Source organism: Myotis myotis, unplaced genomic scaffold (assembly GCF_014108235.1).
Source record: "Myotis myotis isolate mMyoMyo1 unplaced genomic scaffold, mMyoMyo1.p scaffold_m19_p_16, whole genome shotgun sequence".
Lineage (NCBI taxonomy): Eukaryota > Metazoa > Chordata > Mammalia > Chiroptera > Vespertilionidae > Myotis > Myotis myotis.
Window position 1 is genome coordinate 29731104 of NW_023416320.1, and position 24794 is coordinate 29755897.

Here is a 24794-nt window from a genome sequence, read left to right on the forward strand (position 1 = left end):
AGAGAGAGAGAGAGAGAGAGACAGCAGACAGAGGCAATGGCAGATTTACTTTAAGGAATTGGCTCACACAATTGTAGGGGCTGGATAGTCCAAAATCTGCAGGCAGCCAGCAGGCTGGCGACTCAGGAAAGAGTTGATGCTGCAGCTCAAGACTGAAGTTAGTCTGGAGGCAGAATTCCTTCTTCCTTAGGGGACCAGTCTTTTTCTCTTAAGACCAGGGGTCCTCAAACTTTTAAAACAGGGGGCCAGTTCACTGTCCCTCAGACCATTGGAGGGCTGGGCTATAGTTTAAAAAAAACTATGAACAAATTCCTATGCACACTGCACATATCTTATTTTGAAGTAAAAAAACAAAACGGGAACAAATACAATATTTGTATTTGCATGTGGCCTGCAGGCCGTAGTTTGAGGACCCCTGCTTAAGACCTTTGACTAATTGGATGAGGCCCACCTACATTATGAAGGTTAATCTGTTTTACTCAATGTCTACAGATTTAAATGCTAATCACATGTCACAGGTAGCTTCACAGCAATATCCAAATGGGTGTTTGACCAAAAACTGGGTGTTGTGGGTACTATGTTGACACAGAAGTGACACATCACAAGGGATGCAATTTTCCTTCAAGCAGGACCTTCACTGAGCAAAAGGGGAAAGGTGCTCCTTTCAGGCCTTTAGGGTGACCATAGCACCCAGCTCTCAGCGGTGTTGGAGGGTCAGTGGCCTTGAGGGGGATTTAGGCAGAGGGAACACCCAGGCTGCCCCTGAGCCTGGGAGCAGTTCTTGGTTTCTCTACCCTTGTTGGGTACTTGTTGGGGAACAAAGAGAATAAAGCTGGCCAAGAAGCATCAGGGCATGGAAAGAGGACAGAAGTGGAGGGGAGATCATGGCAGGAGGAGGAACACATTTCATTAAGTTTTTAAAACATTCAGAAGTAAAAGAATGAGATGTCCTAGAGTTGTTCCAGCAATGGAGAAGTCCCTCCCTCATACTCCCTATACCTCTGACGGTCTTAGGCTGGAGGCTTCTTTCTTGGATGCGGGTACCAGTCAACACCATAGAGTTGGAGGGTTCTATAACTGAAGGGACTTCAGAATCCATGAGTTCAACTCTCTGTGTACTCGGTAGAGAAGTAACTATTCCACAGTCATAGCTGGTCCACTACAGTGCTGGCTTAGAGTCTCTTTCTTTTTTTGGGCTTCGTCTTCTTTTCTTAATCTCTTGACTGCTTCAAACTGCCTTTAAAAAAAATTCAAAGCAATTCCTTCAAATTTCAAAGTTCATCGTTCCATGTTTGTCCTCCTTATCAAGGAAGCTAATCAAGTTGGTTGGAAGCACCAACTTATGAGTCAAATAACTAGTCAGCACTCTGGGTGGCTTCTGTATTGGCTCGGGCTATTTCTTTGAAGTTGGACATAAGGAAGGGCATGTGGTATGTAGACAAACACTTCTGGGTGATAAGAACCTCACAGTTAAGCCATGAGTGATGGTGAGCAGATGTTTCCCTTAGGCAGCTGCTCTTTCCAGAATGACACTTGGATTTGACTACATCCAGGCACAGTTTGCTGTCACCTTGGCAGTGCCTTATAGTAAATGGCCACATGTGATCTACCTGCCCCGAAAAATCCCATCTGGCACCTTTCAGTCTTTCTTTTGGTGGCTCAGCCTGCTGTGGTGGAAGTTTTCGTTTTTGTCGTTGAGTAATTTGAAACACACCACCTTGTAAACAAGCCTTTAAGAAAAGATGCCAACATACTCTCCTTCCTTCTGACACTCTTTTGAGTCTTTCTTTTCACTCTTACTGTTGTTCAAATCGCACACATTTTTTTATGCATGATGGTTGAAAAATGGTTGAAGCAACAGATTACTATTTGTCTCCTGGGCCTCCCGGGGTTCTGTTCCTCGGCCAGTGAAGGGATATATTGGTCTTTTGTTGCCCTGGCATTTTTTTTAGGAGATGTGAATTTTGTGTGAACAAATACAGCTGAATGGCATTTGAGCTTTCATCATTAGAACACAAAACTACTGCCTGCTGGAATTTTCTTCATTCCACCTCTAATTTCTCATCACGTATTTTAGGCAGCTCTGAGACAGTGGTGATCTGCAGAGCAACCAGAATCTTGTTCCACTCAACCTCAGTCAGAGCAGAGTGGTCCCCATTGGCTCCAGAAACCTATTGTTTCCTTTGGTTTCCGAAGGAAAAAGAAAGGCAGAGAAGCTTTGGATTTTCCCTGTCCCTCATTCGAACAAGGAAAAGCTCTCATGCTTTTCTTGCTGACTCCTTTTGTGAAGACAGGAATACGATTTAGTATGGAGGTCCCCCTCCCCCGCCAGCATGCCGTCATTACCCACTATGACATCTGTGACCTAAATCTGTGTCCTGCTCCATCTAATCTAGTAAATTTACTATCCTACATAATAAAAGCCTAATATGCTAATTGTCGGGTCATCTGGTTGTCCGTTCAACCAATCAAAGCGTAATATGCTAATGATATGCTAAGGCTGCTCAACTGCTCTCTATGATGTGCACTGACCACCAGGGGGCAGATGCTTCAACTGGTAGGTTAGCTTGCTGCTGGGGTCTGGCCAATCAGGACTGAGCGAGATGGGCCGGACATGCCCTGGAGCCCTCCCACATCCCTCCCCAGCCTTGATCATGTGCTCTCTGGTAATCCAAGACCCCTCGGGGATGTCGGAGAGCCAGTTTCAGCCAGATCCCCCCAGGCTATGCCAAGGGACCCTACTGGTGCATAAATTCGTGCACCAGGCTTCTAGTTCATAAATAAACCATCTCTCCTTGTTATCACTTCTTTTTTCTTTCAATTTGTAAAGTTAAATTATGAATGTATTGGGATTAGGATGTCACCTAACTCTAAGTCATAGGATAAAATAAAAGATAAATTAGAGATTACTCATGAGCCACATAATTCATGTTGATCAGAGATTGCAAAAAAAACCAAAAAACCCAACAATCCATTTTAGAATATGGACTAGAGTCTTTGTAATGTGATATGGGTGAAAGTCATACTGATGAAGGTAATAGTATTGTGCAAAGACAACTTTTCAACGTAGAGCTTCCATGCCTTTTAAATTGCTCCTCCATCAGTTTTGCTTTCCTTGATGGCTTCTAATATTTTTACTCTACCTCTTCAATGAGATAAGCACTGGTTACATTACAAAGCCATAGCTAATCTTTTACAGAGCTATCCTTTAGCTGTATGGTGTGATGAATTGAGAAACTCTAACTTGAATGCTAACTCAATGTGAACAAATCTTTAGGCATTTCCTTTCTGTCATTTGTAAAATGGTGTCTACTTGTCTACAGACTGAAAAATATCAGTTCTGTTTGCAACGGAATACTTCTGGAGTTCACAGAATGTCAGGAGAGAAACTAGGACAAATTCATGTGATGCTTTAAAAATGTTTGTTACATAGCTCCATCTACCCTCCCTCTTTTTGGTTTATCTTTGAGACTAGGACTCAAGTGAAAATCAAACAGCAAAATGAAAGGGATGTACAATATAACTCTAGAGACTTTAAACTAGAGCCTGACAATCCTTCAAAAGTAGGAGAAAAATATGATCCCACAACACAAAAAATATATCTGACAATGCGCTGCTTGCATCTAGGCATTGCTGAGAGATGAAGTAGTCTTGAACTGTTAGGTGACATCGTGGTCAGGCATTGTGGTCTGGATGTTTAGTGTCTATGAGCATCCTCTACTCACCAGAGGTCCTTTCTTGGAGTATGCACATAGGGATATTTTGATTTATGTCCATGGTTATGTTTCAGTTTTGGTGCTGTTTGCTTTAGAGTGAGTTGAATTCATAGATGGGAATATTCTGTTAAAGTTCAAATTATTATGGAAATAGAAAGTTTTAATATAACCAAAGGCAGATCAAAATGGAACTTTCAATTTCTGTTGGTTAGTATTCTAGGAATTGTCTTACTGTCCCATAACAGAGTGGTGTGTCTGATTTTTGTTGCATTGAATTTCTGTAGAGAATATTCTCCCTTTTTCTTTTTTAAAAACATATTTTTATGGATTTCAGAGAGGAAGGAAGGAGAGAGAAAGATAGAAGCATCAATGATGAGAGAATCATTGATCGGTTGCCTCCTGCACGCCCCACACTGGGGATGGAGCCAGCAACCTGGGCATTTCCCTGACCTGGAATCAAACTCTGAACTCTTGACTCATAGGTCGATGCCCAACCACTGAACCATGCTGGCCAGGCAATCCATCTTATTTTCGATGACAGAACCCTGTTTCAGGATGTGTCTCATTGACAGGGTGGTGAGGAGGAAAATTCCAGCAGCTCTAGCATTGACCGAGACTATTCAGAAGCTTCTGGACCATTTTGTTGAATATGTTTCTCAAAAAGCATCTGCCGTTTCAACTGTCTTTCTGATAGTTTGGGACTCAAGATCTCCATTTGCAGTGCGGGCACATTTAGGAAGCACTATGTATAAATGGAAAAAGAAGGCCAGAGGCAAAGTAGAAGGCTTGCTGCTAGTGGCAGTTTGATGGCTCCATTTCTAGAATTTCAGATTGCTGTGGCACTTCATTCCTGAGAGCTGTGCCTGAGCACATCCCTAGGTTATAAATTCCATCAGGTATATAAAAGCGATGCATTTGGGGATAAAAGCTGTGCATTTGGGGATTTGTTACGCCATGCAGGTAAGAGATTCCTCTTAGAAATCAGTTTGTATTTATATCGTTAGTCAAATAGAATATTAAATTCCACAGGAGCAAATGATTTCAATTCCTAAAGGACTCTTGGAGGTTAGCTAGACACCCTGAGCCACCCTGAGCAGCTAGGGGAGGAAGGTCACCTGTTGAATGCATGTGGTTTTGCAGCTCACTGTTAATTTCCACGGTCCAGGCCTGTGAATATGAGGGAATGTTTTACATCTGCCAGTGACAAGACCCATGGGTCAGTGCTAACTCCTCATCTATTTAGAGCTTGCTGCCAGAGCTTTTAGGAATTCAAAATAGACTAGGATCATGTGTGGCAAATGCTATGTAATAATTTCTGGTTTCTTGAATTTCACTCATTAGTTTCAATTTCATTACCAATATATTATGGTTCACAATTTAAAAGGAAGAAGTTATGTGCATAGAGCAAATTTAAAAGTGGACTCAAGATCTATTACTCTAGCAGTGGGTTCTCAACCTTCCTAATGCAGCGACCCTTTAATACAGTACCTCATGTTGTGGTGACCCCCAACCATAAAATTATTTTTGTTGCTACGTCATAACTGTAATTTTGCTACTGTTATGAATTGTAATGTAAATATATGATATGCAGGATGTATTTTCATTGTTTGTGACCCACAGGTTGAGAACCTCTGTGAGTGTCTTTCTTCCCTTGAGCTCACAGGGCTTTGTGGATGATTAAAAAACCTGTATCTTAATACTCTCCAGTTCCATACAGGCTGTTGCAAATGGTAAGAATTCCTTTTTTTTTTTTTTACAGCAGCATAGTATGCTAAGTGAAATAAGCCAGCCAATGAAAGAAAAATAGCACATGATCTCACTCATTTATGGATAATAAAGACCATTATAAACTGATGAACAAAAATAGATACAGAGGCAGAGCAGCATTGAACAGACTGTCAAACTACAGCGGGAAGGCTGGGGAGGGTTGGGGGCGGGAGGGAGGGGGGTAAGAGATCAACCAAAGGACTTGTATGCATGCATATAAGCATAACCAATGGACATAAGACACTGGGTGTAGGGGAGGCCGGGGGAATGTCAAGGGGGGCGGGGAGGAGACATATGTAATACTCTTTGTAATACTTTAAGCAATAAAACAAAATTAAAAAACAAAAACAAAAACTTGTACCTTGACGGGTACTTTTTGACTACTAGGCACAGGGGACTACCGTTTTTGACTAATTAACTTTAGAGAATTCCTGTTGTAAACTTTTGTCCAATCAGGAAGAGGTCTGGTGGCCAATCATGACATTCCTTATATGCTTTGTATGTGGCTTAGTCCTTAAATTTTTACAAAGCCTGGTGAATTTCCTTCCCATGGGGCTTTCTGTTTCTTACCAACATGTTTGCTTAGTTTTGGGGCTAGAGTTCTTCTGTGGTGTGTGTGTGTGTGTGTGTGTGTGTGTGTGTGTGTAAACAATACCCCCCAATATGTATATACACCCTTTGAATAATTATAAAGGCAATGCTTATTAAAAAAAGTTGGCAAAAACAACTTTATAGCACAAACACTTTTTAAAATAAATAATGGTATCCTAAAACTTAGTATTTTTCTAAAGTATTATACTATTGTTTTGTGGATAATTGAAATAAAAATTCTCATTGAATGTACCCATTTATCTTTTTTCGCCACTATTCATCTTTCTTACCAGATTTTTAAAATTAGTATTTAAAGCAAAGTATTTCGAAAAAAATGTTTTCAATTATATCTCTTGAGCAGTTAAATCAATTCTTTATTAAGTTCATTCTATGTGGTTTATTTTCCATGTCAGGTAAATGACATTATTTTTATAAGTTTTTTTTTTTAAGTTATATTTGCAACTACAGGTAATGTACTGAACAGAGAAACCTAAGCAATTTGAGTTAAGCTATTCACAGAGAATCTGTGTTGAAGAATATAAAATAGAATAAGCACTCTTGATCATAAGAAATTTAATTTTCTAGAAATAAAAAAATACATGAGCCTATTTCTGTGTGTATTTTAACTTCTATAAGTATAATGAAAATAAAATTATACTAAATTATGAATGGACAATCAAAACCATTTGTTATTTTCAATAAGGTATTAGTATTACCTTTTACTATATATTATCTAAAATTATTAGCTTTGTTTTTCCCTAATGATTTCAGATGAGTAACATTTAATCAAACACATAATTTAGTAAACATATATTAAATACTTTTTACAATATAGTAATAGTGCCTCAATATTTTCCTATTTTGCTAGTTGTATTTTAATTTTGCATGTAATATTTTTGACATTTCAGTTGTACATTTGTATGTTGTCAAGCCTTTTTAAGATTTTTAAAAAATATATATTTTATTGACTTTTCACAGAGAGGAAGGGAGAGGGACAGAGAGCTAGAAACATTGATGAGAGAAAAACATTGATCAGTTGCCCCCTGCACACCCCCCACTGTGGATGTGCCCGCAACAAAGGCACATGCCCTTGACCGGAATCAAACCTGGGACCCCTGAGTCCGCAGGCCAACGCTCTATCCACTGAGCCAAAGTGGTCAGGGCAGCCTTTTTTATGCTTAAAAAGTCCTTTGCATTCCAAGATTAAATAATCATCTCATTAAAAAATACATTTTATTTCCAAATTTGAGCAATAGGTTGTTAAAATGTGTTTTGGGGACTCTCTCTCTCTCTCTCTCTCTCTCTCTCTCTCTCTCTCTCTCTCTATATATATATATATATATATATATATATATATATATATATATATATATATATATATAAAATCTCCTATATCATATACCTATGTCGATCATGCATCTGCCTGATCTATATCTATATCTGGGTGTGCTTTGCTGGTATGCTCAGGACTTTATGAGTCTTTTGGGGTGTGCATAGGCAGACAAAAGCCTGGAGAGAGGAAGTGTTTTTGAAATGAGTTTAAAAAATATGCCTGATTTAAAATCTTCTGTCAGGTCTGGGTGTGGCCCTAATGGCCACAGAGTCTCAGACTCTGTCTGCTTGAGGGTTTGTAGCCATATGGTGACAAAAAAAGCATTTTCCCTCTTAGAGCAGTTTGTGATCCTCTGTGGAACCTGGACAGTGAAATGCATTCTTCAACAAGAGGAACACACACAGCCCTGAGGAGTCTTGGATCCGAGGCCTTGGCTGCAGAGGACTGCCAAGTGCTAGAGGGCTGTGGTGTTGTTCTGTGATGTAAAAGGTGGAGGTCTGCAAACGGTTCCAGGGCTCGCTAGGTCCTGCTATTGAGTGACACATTTCCAGATATAATCCACATATGCAGTGTCTTAAGTCCGTCCAGAGCTTGCTATTAACCCCTGAGACACTGGCATTATTTCCTTATGGAGGAGGAAACAGATGCTCTGTGAGGTCAAACAACTTGGCCGTGGTCTGTGCTGCTTCGCAGTCAGGTGCTCAATCTTGCTGCACTGGCCCTGTTTACTCTGCTGTTCTAGTGTGACTGTTAGTAGTACTCCCTTTTCATTCACACACACACATTCCTGGATTCAGATGACAAGTGGTCTTGCTTTGGGGTCCAGGTCTCCAAATATCATGAGCTTCCTCTAATGCCTTGCAAATGGTCTTTATATGTTAGTAGAGGCCTGGTGCAAGAAATTCGTGCACAGGTTGCCAGGGGGGTGGGGGAGGTTGGTTCCCTCAGCTCAGCCTGCACCCTCTCGCAATCCGGGACTGCTAGCTCCTAACCTCTTACCTGCCTGCCTGATCACCCCTAACCGCTTGCCTGCCTGCCTGATCTCCTCTAAATGCTCACCTGCCTGCCTGTTCGCCTCTAACTGCTCACCTGCCTGCCTGATCACCCCTAACCACTCTGTCTACCTGCCTGATTGCCCCAACTGCTTGCTTGCCTCTAACCGCCTGATTGCCTCTAACCGCCTCTGCCTCGGCCCCTGCCACCGTGGCTTTGTCTGGAAGGATGTCTGGAATGACATCTGGAAGGTCATTCAGCTGTCCAGTCTAATTAGCACATTACACTTTTATTATTTTAGATAGCTGGATGAAGGCAGGCGGCCTTTGTAATCTGGAATGGTCCCCTCTACTCCGAGCAGTGTTCTTGACTCTGCCCAGACCAGAAGCAACCGGCATCTACCACATTTTTCACTAAGGATTTTTTTCCCCCTCAAACAGATAGGATCACAAAAATATGACTGGAAAGAAACATTGATGAGAGGCAGAGAGCTGTAAGTTTTTATTAGGTTCATGAAGCTGTCTTGCATTCTCTTGTAGACTCAGGGTGCTTGGACTTGTGCTGACGTTTATAACTGAGCTATTCTATCTGGTGAGTGATTAGTAGTTTAGATTCTGAAAGCCATCTTCACCCTTCTGCCTGATGAGATACTTGTTGGGTTATTAATTGGCCTAATTTCAATATTGCTGTGTTTCAGGGGACAGGGAGGTCTAAGGAGAGAGAAACAGCTGGGGAACAGCCATTCAGTTAGCAGTCAGAATACACACACTTATGGATTAACTTTGTCTTATATGGGCATGATTCATAATGCCTCAAAGCAATTACAATGGTAACTTTAACCTTGCTGATCACAGAACACTGTAACAAATGTAATAATAAAAAGTTTGAAATATTGTGAGAATTACCTAAATGTGACACAGAGACATGAAATGAGCAAATGCTGTTGGAAAAAATGGTACAAATAGACTTCCTCAATTCAGGGTTGCCATTAACCTTCAGTCGGAAAAAACACACATAATATCTGCAAAGTGCAGTAAAGTGAGTATGTCTATATATGTAGCCAGAATCAGTATAGAATATTGTATTTCATGTTTTTAAGTTCACATAATTGATATCAAACGGTATATAACATTCTTCAACTGCCCCCCCCCCCCCATTCAACATTGATGCATGTATCCCTGGTTCATTCTTGAACAGCTGTATTCCATTGTTTGATTATTCCTCAAATTATCCATTTTCTACTAATGAACATTTAAGTTATTTGCAGTCTTAGCTATCATGCACAATGCTGCAATGAACATTCTTTTTATTTTTCCTTGAACACTCATGTGAGAATTTCTTAGAGGATATCCCTAAAAGCCACCCACCACTCGACCTCTCCCAGATGTCACTGGCTGATTCCAATAGTTCTTCTTTTTAAATTCTTCTTCCCCACTCCTGTTTGTATAAAATATCCTGTCACTCAAAATCATCTGCATTCTGTTTTTGGTTGAGCAATTCAGCTCTTTCTAGCCCTCACACCTAAACGCAATTCCAGGTTCATCTTTGCATATGCACTGTCATTATGACATTCTGCAGCCTAAACCAACTAACCAAAGCCCTGTTTTCTTAGGTCTCAGCCTCCTCAGAAGGTAATTGAAATTATAAAAGGAATTTGATTTATTGGTTGCTTTGGGGAAAGGACTCCCATTGGTAATGATTTACTACAGCTCTTTGTCAGGGACTCATTCTGTTCTTGTGAGATTTTATCTAGAAAAATAAAATACACAATTCATTCTCTCAATGATCATTTGTTGCACATGTTTGCCTGACACTGTACTAGGCACTGGAATGAATCAGATCTAAGATGAATAGGATCTAAGGAACTCTCAATCTATTCAGGGAAATAAACATTTAAATAAATACAGTGTTTTTTAAAACTTTCTTCCAAAAATAGAACAGAGTTCTGTGGAAATATTGAGAGAGAAATGTTCATTTTATTGAGAAGTTTATAGAAAAGAGACAGCAACAGGAATAATAATTTCAAGGTCCTGAGCCTGGTAGTCTAATGTGGTTGGGATTGGCAAGGAATTTGGTGGCCAGATTTTAGAATCTTGGATGAAAAATTGAGACGCAGTAGCAAGTAAGGTAGATTGGTGCCAGATTTTTGTGTGGTTGTAGTCATCAGGCTCAGCTGTTTAAAGTTTAGTCTATACTCAGTGAAGGAGTCATGAGAGTTTAAAAAATGAAGGCTTTATAATATCATATTTGGGTTATAAAATAGAAACTCACAGGCACCTGTAAACTTGGAGACCACTTAAGTAACTGTGCTGGTATTCTAGTGAGGAGAATGTAGAGGGGGAGGAGTAACTTGAGGGAAAATGGACAGAAAGTAATCCAGGAAATTTGAGAACCAATCAGGGTTTACCAGTGTCAAATATAGAAATGGACCTATGTTTGTGAGGGATGAAAGGAAGGAAGAGTTAAAGATAAGAAGAATCCTAGCTTGGGAGGCTAAATAGTTTACATGCCATTCTCCAGGAGATTGTGAAGACCTTTATTGGAAGGTCATGAATTTGGTTTAGGTAACTTTTAATGTCAGGTGGTTAAAAGAAACCAGATAGAGTTGCCTGTCTGTTGTCAGTAGAACTATAGTCTAGTATTTAAAAGACTAAAGGAAGATATTTGGAGGAGGTTTTAATACTGCAAAAGCAGCAGGAAAATAAAAGATGAATGCAAAATATAAAGCATATGGGATTACTATAGATATTTTTAAAGAGCAAAGTCAGTAGTGGTGCAACAGGAAAAGCTTCAGTTGAGTGAATGGAATTTGGTGTGGTGGACACTGCTAATTTTATTGCAATTATCTGTTCTCCCTGTCTTCCTTGCCAATATAACTCTGATTTTATTTAAGGGGCAATGAGCATGTAGGGAGAACATGTGAGATAGTTTTGGCCAATAAGATATAAGTGGCAATCTGTTGGGGATTTCTGGGAAGTTTTTGGTTTCCTGACAAATATATTGCTCCTTTCATCTTTCCCCCTAGCTGTTCCTCCTACTCCCTTCCTAGAATACTAAAGGAGGCATCAAGGATGAGAATGGACGGGTACATGTTCCATATGATGAGAAAGATGGCATTGTTGAGCACTGGACAGCCTACCTGCCCCTAAAGTTCTTATTGTGTAAGACTATTCAAGAAGCTTTAATTAGATAAGTTAGAGATATATTCGCTGGTTGTGTTTTCATTTTCAGAAGCTGATTCCTCACGTTGCTATTAACCCCAGTCATTGGCAGCAGAGAATCTCAGAGTCTTCAAAGTTGATGGTAAGATTACTTGACGTTTCCTTATATCAGTTCTTGAATACCTGCCTCAAAATCTCTTGGGTTAGCAATAAAAAATGCAGACATTAGGACACAACTCTAGACCAACTAAATCAGATCATCTGGGGATAGAGCCTGGGGATCTATTTTTCATACACTAAGGTTTGAGAAATACAGCTTTAATGTATTATTCCTCTATACCACTCTCAGATTCGTGCATGTAGGCATGCAGTCTACAACTATGGTCACCCAGTGAAAGTGACTTTGTGTCCATTATATTGGGGCTAGATGGTTATGCCTATATCTGAATGGGTAAAGGAAATAATTAAAGGGCTAATTGAAAACCTTGTGGTCAGGTTTGGATGCTGACATGCTCTAGCTTGATCCTATAAAAAAAATCAATATTTGGTGCCTTTAACATCTCTAAAGGAATGGGAGGTCTTGAGGACTACTGAATAGCTGAAGGGGAAATGAGAGGAGTAAATCTTCTCATCTCTCTGGCCATTGAGCCCAAAGGCACCCATTATACTTCTGGGGAAAACAAAGTTAAAAATTCTCCCAAGGAGGTAAAGAGGATGGCGTGGAGGGTAACTGGAGTTGGAAGCCAAGTTGGTTAGTTGACACTAGCTATGTTTTGAGAAATCAGTCGGTTTTCACACCACCACATAGTTCTTGTTGTGAGTCCCTAGAGTAAATTATTATATATTTCCACCTGCCATTTTAATCCTTAAGTAACATCAGGCAGTTTTTGAAAATTCTTGTCTTAACTAAGGAATGGAACATAGAAAATAACTAGCAACCAATATTGTACACTGACTCTGCACAACAACCACAGTGGGTGAAGTTTTGAACTTGTTTATTTGCAGTATTCTGAACAGTCTTTTTTCTCAGTATGGTGTGCTGTCCAAATGAAAATATTCTCCAAAGTAATGACCTCAAGATAAAACCAAGATAAGGAGCTGGCATCATTATGTTTGGCAGGCATAGGCAGTACTTATGCTCAAACTGAAGTGATTGAAACTAACCTCATGGAAAAATGCAAACACTCAAAGGTTGTAAGAAAAGATACATAAATCAGATTTGTAAAGCAATCCTAATGTCACTTTTTCAAAAAGTGAATTCCCTCTTAGGGAACTCATCAACTTTACTTGAATCCAAAGGTTTTTGGGTGGCAGGGATGATTAAAGCCTGAGACATCAGCAAAACTCCTTTATGTCTACAAAAATGAGAAAACAAACCTTTAGGCAAAATGCTAAAAATAGGCTCATTTTGGTGAAATGAAGCTGTTTGAATAAATGAACGTAATAGTTTTTATCTAAACCATCTGTGGTGTGAAATGGGAAGTCATACAGAAAAGTCCTTAGAGACTTCTGATTGCTCTACATTAGGAAGAAGAGGAGGAGGAGGAGAGAAAATGGAGTTTCTCTCCATTTATCTGAGAATTAACAAAGTGATCAGCAAAGTGACAATGGAGGCCAACTTGTGCTGGCTGCAGGCAGTCTGGCTCCCCCAGCTGTCCATGTGTTGAAGGTGAATGTTCTGCAAATGTGAGACCAGAAACATTTCCAGAAATTGATAGGCTAAAGCAGCAGATTCTTTTAGAGAAAAGGAAGTAGTGGGGGGAGAGAACCTAACCTAAAACAACCCCCCACCCTTCCCTGGGATTAGTGTTGTAACGGACTGTCACTTCTGCTATGTTGGTCTGCTGAAACCACATCATGAAACCAGGTGTTAAAAATGACCCAACTCAACAGCTAGTATGGCTTTGCAGATAAGTATATTTTGTAATATTTCCCGGAAATTACAGTTTTATTTAGATACGGCAATCTCTTCTCTTCTTGTATGACTCTCTTGCCAAAGGCCAGATTTAGGTTACTATGGGTCAAAAAATCCAAAAACAAAACAAAATTCAAAATCCTCCACAGAATTGGATACAATTTGAGGAGAGATGAAATCTAAAGGATTTCCCCAGACTTGGGAAACTGGATAAAACTAGATTAAAGATAAATCTTACAATGATTATTGGCACAAGCTACTTTCATGTGGTATATTTCTACGTTCGAACATCATACCAGTATGCTGAGTTTCTGGGAGGACTTTATCGGCAGAGCACAGGCCATGGGGATAGCTGCCTTTCATTCATTTTTTTTTTTTTGATTCTTGTGTAACCACAGTGGAGTCCTCAACAAGTCATTGGGACCTTCACTTAGTTTATTGACTTTATCATAATTAATCTTTGAGTTAGTTTATTCTGTCACCGCCCACATTGAGTTTACTCATCTGAATAACTGAAGAATTATAAGCCAAATGAGAGGCAACAAACCTATAAAGCAACGAAGAAAAGCTTTCTGCCAAATGTTTTCCTGCAAAACATGATAAAAATGGACCTAAGTGATACTACTGCCCCCTTCTGGCCTTTCTTAGATTTTATTCAAAACAATATTGATTTTTTTTAAAAAAATAAAAGGTTGATGCTGTAGTTTTCAATTTAATTAGCAACAGGTGTGCTTTGACTCCAGGGATGGAGCTGCCCCTTTTGAGTAAGGCCTATGGAAGTGAAGATCAAAGAGAGAGCGTGCAATTCTGCACAATCCGGCACCTGGCCTATTCTTGGGATGGGTAGGCCCCTACAGTGGTGGCTCTTGCCCTAGAACAAGTATATCAAACGCAAAAGCTAACACGGGCCAAATAAACGAGGCATGCGGCCCATGGGCTGCAAGTTTGACAAGCTTGCCCAAGAACATGGCCACAGACCTAGAATACTATGTATGATTTGTGGTCATAGATGAATTTTTTAAAATTTTTTTTTATTGATTTTAGAGAGGAAGGTAGAGAGAGTAAGAGATAGAAACATCAATGATGAGTGAGAATCATTATCAGCTGCCTCTTGTATGCCCCACACTGGGGATACAGCCTGTAATGCAGGCATATGCCCTGACCAGGAATCGAACTGTGACCTCCTAGTTCATAGCCTGATGCTCAACCCCTGAGAAACACTGGCCGGGTAAGGACAATGTCTTTTAAACTCACATATCTGAGCTATGATAACACTTCATTTATTTCTTTGGTCACAACCGTGTTAGTTTTGGCTCACAGATGAATTTTAAAGCGAATTCTTTTCTTTAGATGCTCCTTTGTCTGTAGCCTGAGCATCAGCAGGGCTGGGAATTAAAGGTCTGAGCAATGAGCCCCGCTCAGTGGGGTTCTGTGGGGCTCAGTGAAACACACATCTTGGCTTCTGTTCTAAATAGTGAGTCACTTCATTTCTCTAATTATAAGAGCTGACTTAGGATCATTTCTCATCTACCTTTCACCCACTATCATGGTACATGGAAAGGATTAGGGATAGAGTTCTTGGATGTCTGAGGAGTAATGGTGGGCTCTTAGGGCTGAGCAGTATGGTTTGTCCATGTCTTAGAGAACTGATCTCAATTCAACTGTCCAGCATCAGACTGCACCAATACCAACGACTTAAAAAAAAAAAGTTGGGGATAGGGCCCTCAGCGGTCCTGGATCTGTCTCCTGCTTCAACAGTGTTTGGACGGAACAGACCCCAGGCCGCCCCTTCTTCCAGCCTCAGGCCACTCTCCTGCATCTCATCCAGTCACCACCTCAGAACCACCTCTGCGACCAGCCAACACACAGTTTTTTTCTACCTTAACTCCTTATTGCCGAACAACCATGAGCTCCCATATTCGTCAGAATCATTCCACCGAGGTGGAGGTGGCGGTCAACCGCCCGGCCAGCCTGCCTCTGCGGGCCCCACACCTACCTCTCTCGGGCTTCTATTTCGACCATGAGGATGTGACCCTGGAGGGCGCGGGCCACTTCTTCTGCGAGTTGGCAAAAAAGAAGTACGAGGGCTCTAAGCGTCTCTTAAGGATGCAAAGCCAGCCCTGCAGCTGCATTCTCTTCCAGGACGGGCTGAGGCCTCCCCAAGGAGAGTGGGCAAAACTCAGGGCGCCATGGAAGTGGCCCTGGTCTTGGAGAGGAACCCGAACCAGGCCCTTTGGGAGCTGCAGGCCTGGTTCTACCTGCACAGACCCTCAGCTCTTCGACTTCCTGGAGAACCACTTCCGGGTGAGCAGGTGAAACTCATCAAGAAGATGGTCAACACCCGACTCACCTCCGCAGGCTGGCGGCCTCCAGGCTGGGCTGGGAGAGTATCTCTTTGAAAGGCTCACCTTCAAGCAGGACTAGGAGCCTTTGGAGCCCAGAGGCCTTTGAGGGGTCCCCCTGCATTCCCCTGGTGTCTCTCTTTTGCTCAAGCCTCTCCCGAAACTACTAGCCATTCTTTTAACCACCCGAAGCCCTCTCCCATGCATTGGACCAAACAAAAACAATAAAGCTTTTTGCAGAAAAAAAAAGTTAGTTGGGGGGCGGAGGGGGGGAGATAAACACTCACAAATACCTGCCTTAAATAATCATTCAGAAAGCTTAGCTCCTAGGCCAATTTCCTCCCCTCCCTCCCACGCCCCCTTCCTCCCCACAAAGTAATGGAAAGTGCCAGCGATGAAAGGGTTAAGAGACCACTGTTCTTTCAGATCTGCTCTAACAACTTATTCCAGCCCGATGCGACTGGAAAAGATTGAGATTAATCCTTGCGAAAGCAGCCCTATTGGAAAGATTCCTGTGCCTTTCACCATAACACGGGGCTCTTTATGGCTTAATGTTTAACTGCCCTGGAATGTTATTCTTTCCATTGACTTTATGACTGTACTTAGGTTTGAAAATACTGGGTCTTATTCCAGTACAAAACTCAATCTGCCCTTTCTCTCACCGACTTCAAAACACCCAGACCTGCCTTGTTCTACAGGTTTCCACTGAATCAAAATGGGAGGTGCATGTTTGACCCCCAGGGGTTTGTCCTCTCTCAGCATCTTGGTAGAAACCTTAGTTCACAGGATCAAGATCCCTGCCACGAGGAAGCTTTCCTCAGCATCTCCCGGTGGGTTCTTTTCCCAGCGCGGTGGCCGGCAAGGCATGTGCCAGGCTGGGGAAACAAAACATTTGTTTTGGAAATCTGCTGCCTCTAAGCCTTTGATCGCTGCTTTCTAAACTGTCTTGAAAACCTTTCGCCTTACAACAGTTGCAAGCTGTGGTTTTGTGTCTGTGCGAAGTGACTAACAGCACTACCATTCTCTGTGTGGGGAATGTATTCATCTAGCACCCCAAACACCCACTGACTTCCGGCACCTCTTATCAGCTAAGCCATCGGCCAGGAGCTGACATTTCAGCATTCAGAAGCTCCCTACCCCCAACTCAAAAAAAAAAAAAAAAAAATGACAGGAGGAGAAAAAGGCTCATTTGGCAATAGTTTGCGCTTGCTGTTTGGCCTGGAGAAAGGCATGCAAAGTGGTAGAAGATTGTTTAGTAACAGCTGGCGAGCACCGGGGTGTAAGGCTGATTTTCAGATATGACAGGCACTTACAGGAATGCTGCCAGATACAGCTGTTTAAAAGCCTTAATAAACAGCAAGTCAATACTAATCTTTGCCAAATTAATCTTTTCCCTGACAGCCCATCAGAGCAATTATGTTTAGGCTTATTGTAAACACACAATTGTCAAACAGGGACGCTGCAGCCCTTAAAACACTATACTTTGGTTCATAGTCTTCCTTTAGAATTTTTTTTCTTTTTCTATAGAATTGTAAGTCTTTCTATTTTATTTTCCAGTCATTTTTTTGTTTGTTTTCTGGTCTCATGTCAGTGTGAATGAAATTTCACTTTCAAACGTCTTTGCTAACAAGCTGCTAACAAAATGTGAAATTGTGACAGTGTTGGGCAGTGGGGGGGCGGGGGTGGGGGTGGGGGGGAGGTCCCTTTAATAAGACACAACTCTGACCAACGCTGAAATAGGACACGTCCTTGTTCTCAGCTCCCTGCTGGTCTGGAACCAGAACTTCATCTTTACTTCTTACCAATTTCAATGTCATCTGGCTCTGGAGATGTCGACTGAGTGAGAAATGAGAAGGCAAAGTCTAATGTCTGTACACACGTGGGTTGGGAAGTGTGTGAATGCTGGTTCCCAAGTTAACCCTGCCTCCTGCAAGTCTTGTGTAAGGATTTGGAAACTTCTCTGTTCTGTTTTGGAATCTGGTTCCAATAAACCTGGGGAATCTTAGAAAATAGGGCCATTACTTCTTATCCTGGTGTCATTTACATAAAGTCCAGGGAATGTGCTCTTTTATTTACTTCATTTCACCAAGTCACACGAACACTTGGCAATTACAAAAAATAATAAATAAAATAAAAAGTCGGCACCCTGCTCATCAGTGTTGGATTTAGCATTCCATAAACTCACCTCCTGAAATTTCTCTCCTGCGCTCAGCCCTCCCACTTGTCTAGCACCTTTTCTCTCCTTTGCTTCTTACTTTCTCGATGTGACTAGTGGGTATTATATCTTCTACTTTGTAACTCGAAACCCTTGTTCAATTATGTAGACTGAAAAAATAGGGCACAACTCATTTTGAGATTCTTTTTTTTTCAATCTTTTTGTAACCTTAGATTTCTTAATGAAAATTTCCATTCTTCTTCACCTCCTAATGCTCGTTGGCAATATTTAATTCCTTTTTGTATTGAAAGGGTTTTCAAATCACCAAAGAAACAGCACACAATTCCTATTGAGGATCATCTGTGATGTGTCATTGATCTTTGTAGATATCATCGCATTTATTGTGTACCTGCTATGTGCTATGACATTTCAAATTGCTTTGAGGTACAGAAATTATTTTATTTTAGGGAAACAAAGAGTTTGTACTCTTGGATGGCTCACATGAATTCACCCATTAGGGGACTCAGTATATGACATGTATTTTGGGTTAAAATTTATGATGTGAATTCTGCACTTCGCCTCACCACTATTTCCATGTTTGATCATCAACAAAAGAGGTAAATTCCTCTGTTTCTATCATTACCTTAAAGTGAGAATTATGAATGGAATAAGAAAATGCAGATCAAATCCCCCTTCAACCCTGAACATTAAGAGAACATCTGTGTATAACAAATTCTTTCATGTTCTAGCAGAGAACCTATTTATTACAAATTTCCACAGATTTTTTTTTCTATAACAAAGAAATAAGAATGTTTATTGGGATTTACTGGAATCTGGTAATTTAAAATATTCTTTGTTATATTTTATGTAAATGTTTGGATTGATTTGAGGTGGGGCACCTTGTCAGCAACCATAACTGATTACTTTTTCCCCCCACTATTTTCTCCTAGGATTTTGTCATCTTTATACACACAAGAGACAACTACAGGCACTTTCATATGGCTCCATCTAATCACCTTTCAAATGGGGGGGAGGGGGGCAACTTTTTTGCAAAAGGCGAGAGGTCCATGAAAAATGAAAATTGGTGTTGATGGGCTTATTTTTAAATTTTAAATTCATAAATTAAAAATATCTCTTAGTAATGAATCCCAGTCAGGACACACTGTTCTTTGTAGTTATGGCTTTTGATGGATTGCTCACGTCCCATTCAGACAGGACTCTTTCCCTTTAAGGCAGCGGTTCTCAACCTTTCACAGGGGTTGCCTAAGACCATCGGAAAACACATATATAATTACATATTGTTTTTGTGATTAATCACTATGCTTTAATTATGTTCAATTTGTAACAATGAAAATACATCCTGCATATCAGATATTTACATGATGATTCATAACAGTAGCAAAATTACAGTTATGAAGTAGCAACAAAAATAATTTTATGGTTGGGGGTCACCACAACATAAGGAACTGTATTAAAGGGTCACGGCATTAGGAAGGTTGAGAACCACTTCTTTAAGGCAACAAGATGAACACTATCACAGAGACCAACTTTTATCCTTAGCTATGTTCACTGACTTGGTTAACTAGAAGTCATTGACTAATTTTCCATCGTTAGCTCATTCGCATTTGAATGGGCCTTGGGCTTTTGGATTCCTCTTTCTTGTGTAAGGTAGAGACACAATTCAACCCTCTCCTACCCTTCCTCATGCATAGTTTTCTTTCTTCCTTTCAAGTGAGTTACAGTTTTGGTTTTGTTGAGTTGGTAAAGACAGTTTATATTCAGTATTATTGCCGAATTTCCCAGAATGGCTTGATTTGAGGGGCAGGGGTCCTGCAGAGAATACTACAGGGCACCCCATTACTATTCCTTTGAGTTTCAAGCTACAAGCTGCCTTCTTTTCTAAAGTGGAGGATTTCTCAGGCAACACGTCACCGTACCAGGCTGCTGAGAGGACACTGTGCTTCAGGAACGACCATCTGTGGCCTTGGAGCCCATGAACCCTTGCTGTGCCTGATGGCTTCTGCCACCAAGCTTATTTGCGATTTCTCCTCTACTGGGTCTGTCCTTTAGAGGCTGATGGATGTCCAGAGAGAATACGGTCACACATGGGAAGAATTTTTATTTATGATGTACTCTCTTTTATTTACATTGGTTTTGTACTTTTTTGTTTTTGTTTTTGGTATCGAGTGTGAACACTTTCTCTACCCTGGTTGCACACCTGTTCTAGAAACGCTGTAAAGTGTAAACAACGTTGTACTTTCCTGTACAAACCTCCTGTCACAGTCAAAGCTTGCTGTTCTCATCCCAGTAATTACCTACTCCGTTCAGACTTACTACAACCAAAAACTCCACTTTCTTATCATATAATAAATAAAAGACATTAGGTAATTAGTGGTGCTGGTATATTTCTGAAATACTAAACAGACAAACAATAAACTGTGAACTTAATCACATGAGTTCTTATACAGTCTCAAGACAGGAAAATTAGAGCTCTCAGCTACAGTCATTTTAATAATCACACTGGATCTGCATTATTTATTAGTTATTACATGCTCAAGTGATTCAAGGTTGTACAATGCCTAAAATCATTCCAAAGCAAGCATACCCTTTGTCTTTTTAATTCTGACTGGATTACACAATGCATATATTGGTATTTAGTTAAATCGTTAAGTTTAGTTCACACATTTCATGAAAGAAACATCAGCCATTCTCTTGATTTCCAACCAGACTAGCTTTTAAAAATACAATCCCCTGTAAGGGATTAATTTGCTAGTTCTTTTTGATATAAAAGCTATGCAAACCTTCAGCCAGATTCTCAATGTTTTTGGTTTCCTAGAAAATCGCTAGTACCCTCAGAATTCCATTGGAAGACCCAGGAATTCTGGAAAGACAAGTAGCTTGTAGAGACACAAAAGACGGTTAGAAGCTCAATTTCTATCAGTATCTTTCAAATTTGATGTTTCCCCCCTTTTATTCTGTTTGATTACTCACCTTTCATTTTCAGATATATTCTTGACAGTATGCTTTCCCTCCCTTCCTCTCACCTCTGGCTCAATTCCTAAATGTTTCCTGGATTTAGTGAAAAGCATGCAGCTTGAGGAATTTTGGTTGATTTGACTTTAATTTTTATAATTTTTTTTTGGAGGAGGGGGCTTTACAGAATTGACTATAACCAGCTGAGAACCAAGAAGCAACCCTTTCAGGTCAAGAACCTGTCCATTTGGTCTTGGAGCTTGTGTGACTTGTAGGGCAATTTCTCTGTTAAATTGTACGAAGAAAGAAAGTTCTTAAATATCATAGTTTTTCATTTGCATCAACCAACGAAATGTAAAAATAAGGATTAGTTACTTTCATTTGTTGCTAAATGAAAAGTAGGTTTGGCTTTATTCATGTCACCGTAAAAACTAAATAATAAAGTATTCACATCAAGCGTGAATTTTTTTTTTTTTTGCCAGCAAAAGTTAAAACATCAAAGAAACCTCTTTCAAATACTAACAAATTTACTTACAAACACCTATATTTATTATTTCATAAATAGGCGCAACAGGTTCCATAAAAAAAGATTAAATACAGACACAGTATGGAGAAACAATAATACAGAGCCATATGTAAAGGTTATAATTTAGCTGTTTCCAATCTGTTTCTGCATCTAATAAAATACCAGGTAAGCATTTGGCAGTTTTATACATAAAAGGACTTAAATGACATTTACTAACCATTACACAAAAAGTGATACAAAAAGCAATTCTTCTGCAGTACAAAATAAATGTGTTTGCGCTTCCCTTAACATTAGTTTCTTTTTGTCTGATCAATGAGACAAAGCCAATTTGTTTTTAAATTAAAATCATTTGGGAATACGTGTTTTTTTTTTTCAAATATTTTGAAAATATAGAACTATTAGTCAGTTGTTTTAAAAATGAAGTAAAAATATGAATGTTTGCCAATTTAACCCCTATTGTGAAATCAATAAACTGGAATGAGCCAGTTTCAAATTACAATTTAGCTACAAAAACATTCACATTTTATACTCTAGGAGAGTGTGACATAGATGCTATTTACAAACTTGCTATGACTGCTACATCAAGCCATTTAAAAAGTCTTTAGTAGTTTCATATAAACACCCATTATGAAAACCAATGGAAAATCCAGGACTTTTATCCGAGACATCTACAGTTGCTAAGGCAGTTACTATCGCGCAGCACTTCACAGCAAAAAACCAACATAAAATCTGAATGGTCCAAATTTCCTTCAGGGAAGAAGAAAAACAATGTCCAAAAAGGATTAAAAAAATAATAAAGAAGCATGACTATTTCTTCCAGAGTGGGTGACCCACAAGCTCAAATGGTCCTAAGTGCTTAGCAACTTGTATTTTCTAATAAAATGGAGAATTGCCTTGACTGTACAAAGCAACCCACGGTGAAGACTTCCCTGAATTCCTCAGTGGACAGAAGAGGCGTTCAGATTTTCAGGTAAGGTACAGTGCTTTGTCCCGCTGCATGCCCCTGTATGAAGAGGAAACAGACAAAGAATGTCTTGTTACACACAGGTAATCTCGCTACAGGTGACCTCGGGGCATGTAAGCCTACCTATTTGCTATAGCTTGAAGAATGAGGAAGTGTGTCCTAGGAACGGTGCACTATTAGTTAACCTACATCTCCATCTCCAGCGAACGGGGATCTAAAGGCAGTTATTCTCGGTACGGCTAGTAGAGTGCTTACTCATTTCGGGAGCGGTGTCTTCTGCTTTCAGGAATGAGGGTACCATTCCAGATAATCTTTTAGAAAGCAGCAAGAAAAGATAGATCTTTGCATGGACGAGGGAGCAGGGCACGCTGGGCATGCAATGAGAGCTGCCCACCACCAGGTGGCGGTGAACGGCCGCTTACCCACTACTGCAGTAGTCGTTATTCCAGTCCACGGGCTGGGCGGCAGGGTTTCTGCACCCAGAACGCACGTACTCCATTGCTTGGGTGACCACTTGTGCAGCTGTGGATGTAGGGTTGATTATAGTCTGATAGTCCGGTGGAAGAGTAAATCCCTGAAAGGGAAAGCAGTCCACAAATAAGGATCGAAGTGCCTTTCTAAGAAGCAATACACCCAAATATGTAGCCACTGTTTGCAAACACATCAGGGCCTTCTTGCTTATGTCTCTGCGAGGGCAAGTTTATCTGAAAGGGCGCAGGAAACTTAAAACAAAGGTAGAAAAGAAATGCCTACATCCTCATTCGTATCTTTCCTTCATTTAACCATTTGTTAGAAAACCTTTAATTACACTCTTGAGCAGATAAATTGAATTAAAAAAAAACCCCAATTTAAAATATAGAGAAGCCAATTCAATCCAAACAAAGGGAAAAGACCCAAACCTCTCAAAGTTTATATTTTCTATCAAACTGAAGGATACATTAATAGTTAACTCCCAGAATATGCAACAGAATCTTTTTTGAAGGATTCAGGCAGCAGGTGGCTGAGTGTTTTATTAGACTACACCTATTCATATATTGTTCTCAAAACGCTTTTTCTTCATTCATTCACAAAGGGACCATCTGCCTCTTCTTTTATTTATACTTTTTTTTCTCAGCTAAAAAATTTCAACCAAAGCTTTTTAACAGTTGTTGGACTAATATAGGGAAGATTCAAAACAACTTGCCATTGAAAAATACAGAGAAGGGAAAGTGTAAGACAGAGCAAATAATTTTAATTGAAAAGTCTATTAACTGGCAAACAATAATCAGACTTCAGGAAGATTCTTTTAATACACTGGTGTGGTGAAGTATTGACTTTTAATCCTTGCAAAGCTATTAAAAATTCAAGGACAGAATCTCTGAAGAATATATTTATATCTGGTAAATAAAAAGCATTATACACTACAATTTATTTTTAGCTTATCTGGTGAGTTCAAGAGCAGCATAAGCAAGCTTTGCTGGAAATGACCAAAAAAGCAACTTAATTAATCTTGTGGTCGTCTCTTTCTATGGCCGATTTCATACATGGTTTTTAACCACTGAAAAAAAAATCAAGATATTTTAAAATGAACCATTCTCCATTTAGTTGCAGGGAGCTTTTAAAGGCATAATATTGTTGAGTTCTTGCCTTTTTTTTTTTTAAACTCAGCAGAATGGTCAGAGAATTAATTTCTAACTAAAGATATTTCCTTAGACTTTTATCATGTATGAATGTTCATTGGGACATTCAATGCCCTCTTCTACTCAAAGACACCTATCATCAAATGTCCTCAATTCTTGATATTGGCTTTAAGATACTAATTTATTTTCTGTTTAAATGATAAAGACTTCAAGCCAATGTTCACACCAACTCCCATCAAAGCTGTGGATGAAAGACAAAACTTTGAAAAATTGGAAACAAATCATCGAAAAGTAGGGAATTCAGCCAGCCTGGTTATTTGACCTCACACAGACTAAAGGGAATAGAATGTTTCCTAAATTAACAACTGGTTTATGGGAAATACATTTGTTTATGTAGACACTACTTGCAGCTCAAGCTATACGCATTTCCCCAAAGAGCAAGATGAAAAGTGAGAGGTAGTACAGGCTGTGGGTCCCTGGTCCTTCCTCTCTCTCCAGAGCACTCCCCCATCTGTCTGGCTTCTGCGAAGTGTACTCATTTCATTATGGTCCTATACTATTGTCTTGATGGAGCCATTGTCCAGCTTTCTTGACTTTTTCTCCTAGTGTCTAGTAGTGTGATGCTGGGCAAACAGTAGCAAAAAGCTCTAAGAATGAATAGCCTCCTGTTAACTTCCATTTCAGCCCCTGTCTTAGGAGCTGGCCAGAGGGACTTGAGATTCAGAGTGCTTGCCTTGCT

General features: G+C 40.0%; 1 protein-coding gene across 1 annotated transcript in view; it reads right to left on the minus strand.

The window, feature by feature from the left end:
* Positions 1-20129: 20129 nt before the first annotated feature.
* The window catches only part of TOX (thymocyte selection associated high mobility group box), a 301773-nt gene continuing 297108 nt past the window's right edge, over positions 20130-24794 (minus strand). Inside the window, exons 8-9 of the mRNA XM_036338318.1 lie at positions 22859-23010; positions 20130-22475 (exon numbers count right to left, since the gene is read on the minus strand). Of these exons, the coding sequence (XP_036194211.1) occupies positions 22439-22475; positions 22859-23010 (189 nt within the window). The 3' untranslated portion in view covers positions 20130-22438. The remainder of the gene's footprint in view (positions 22476-22858; positions 23011-24794) is intronic.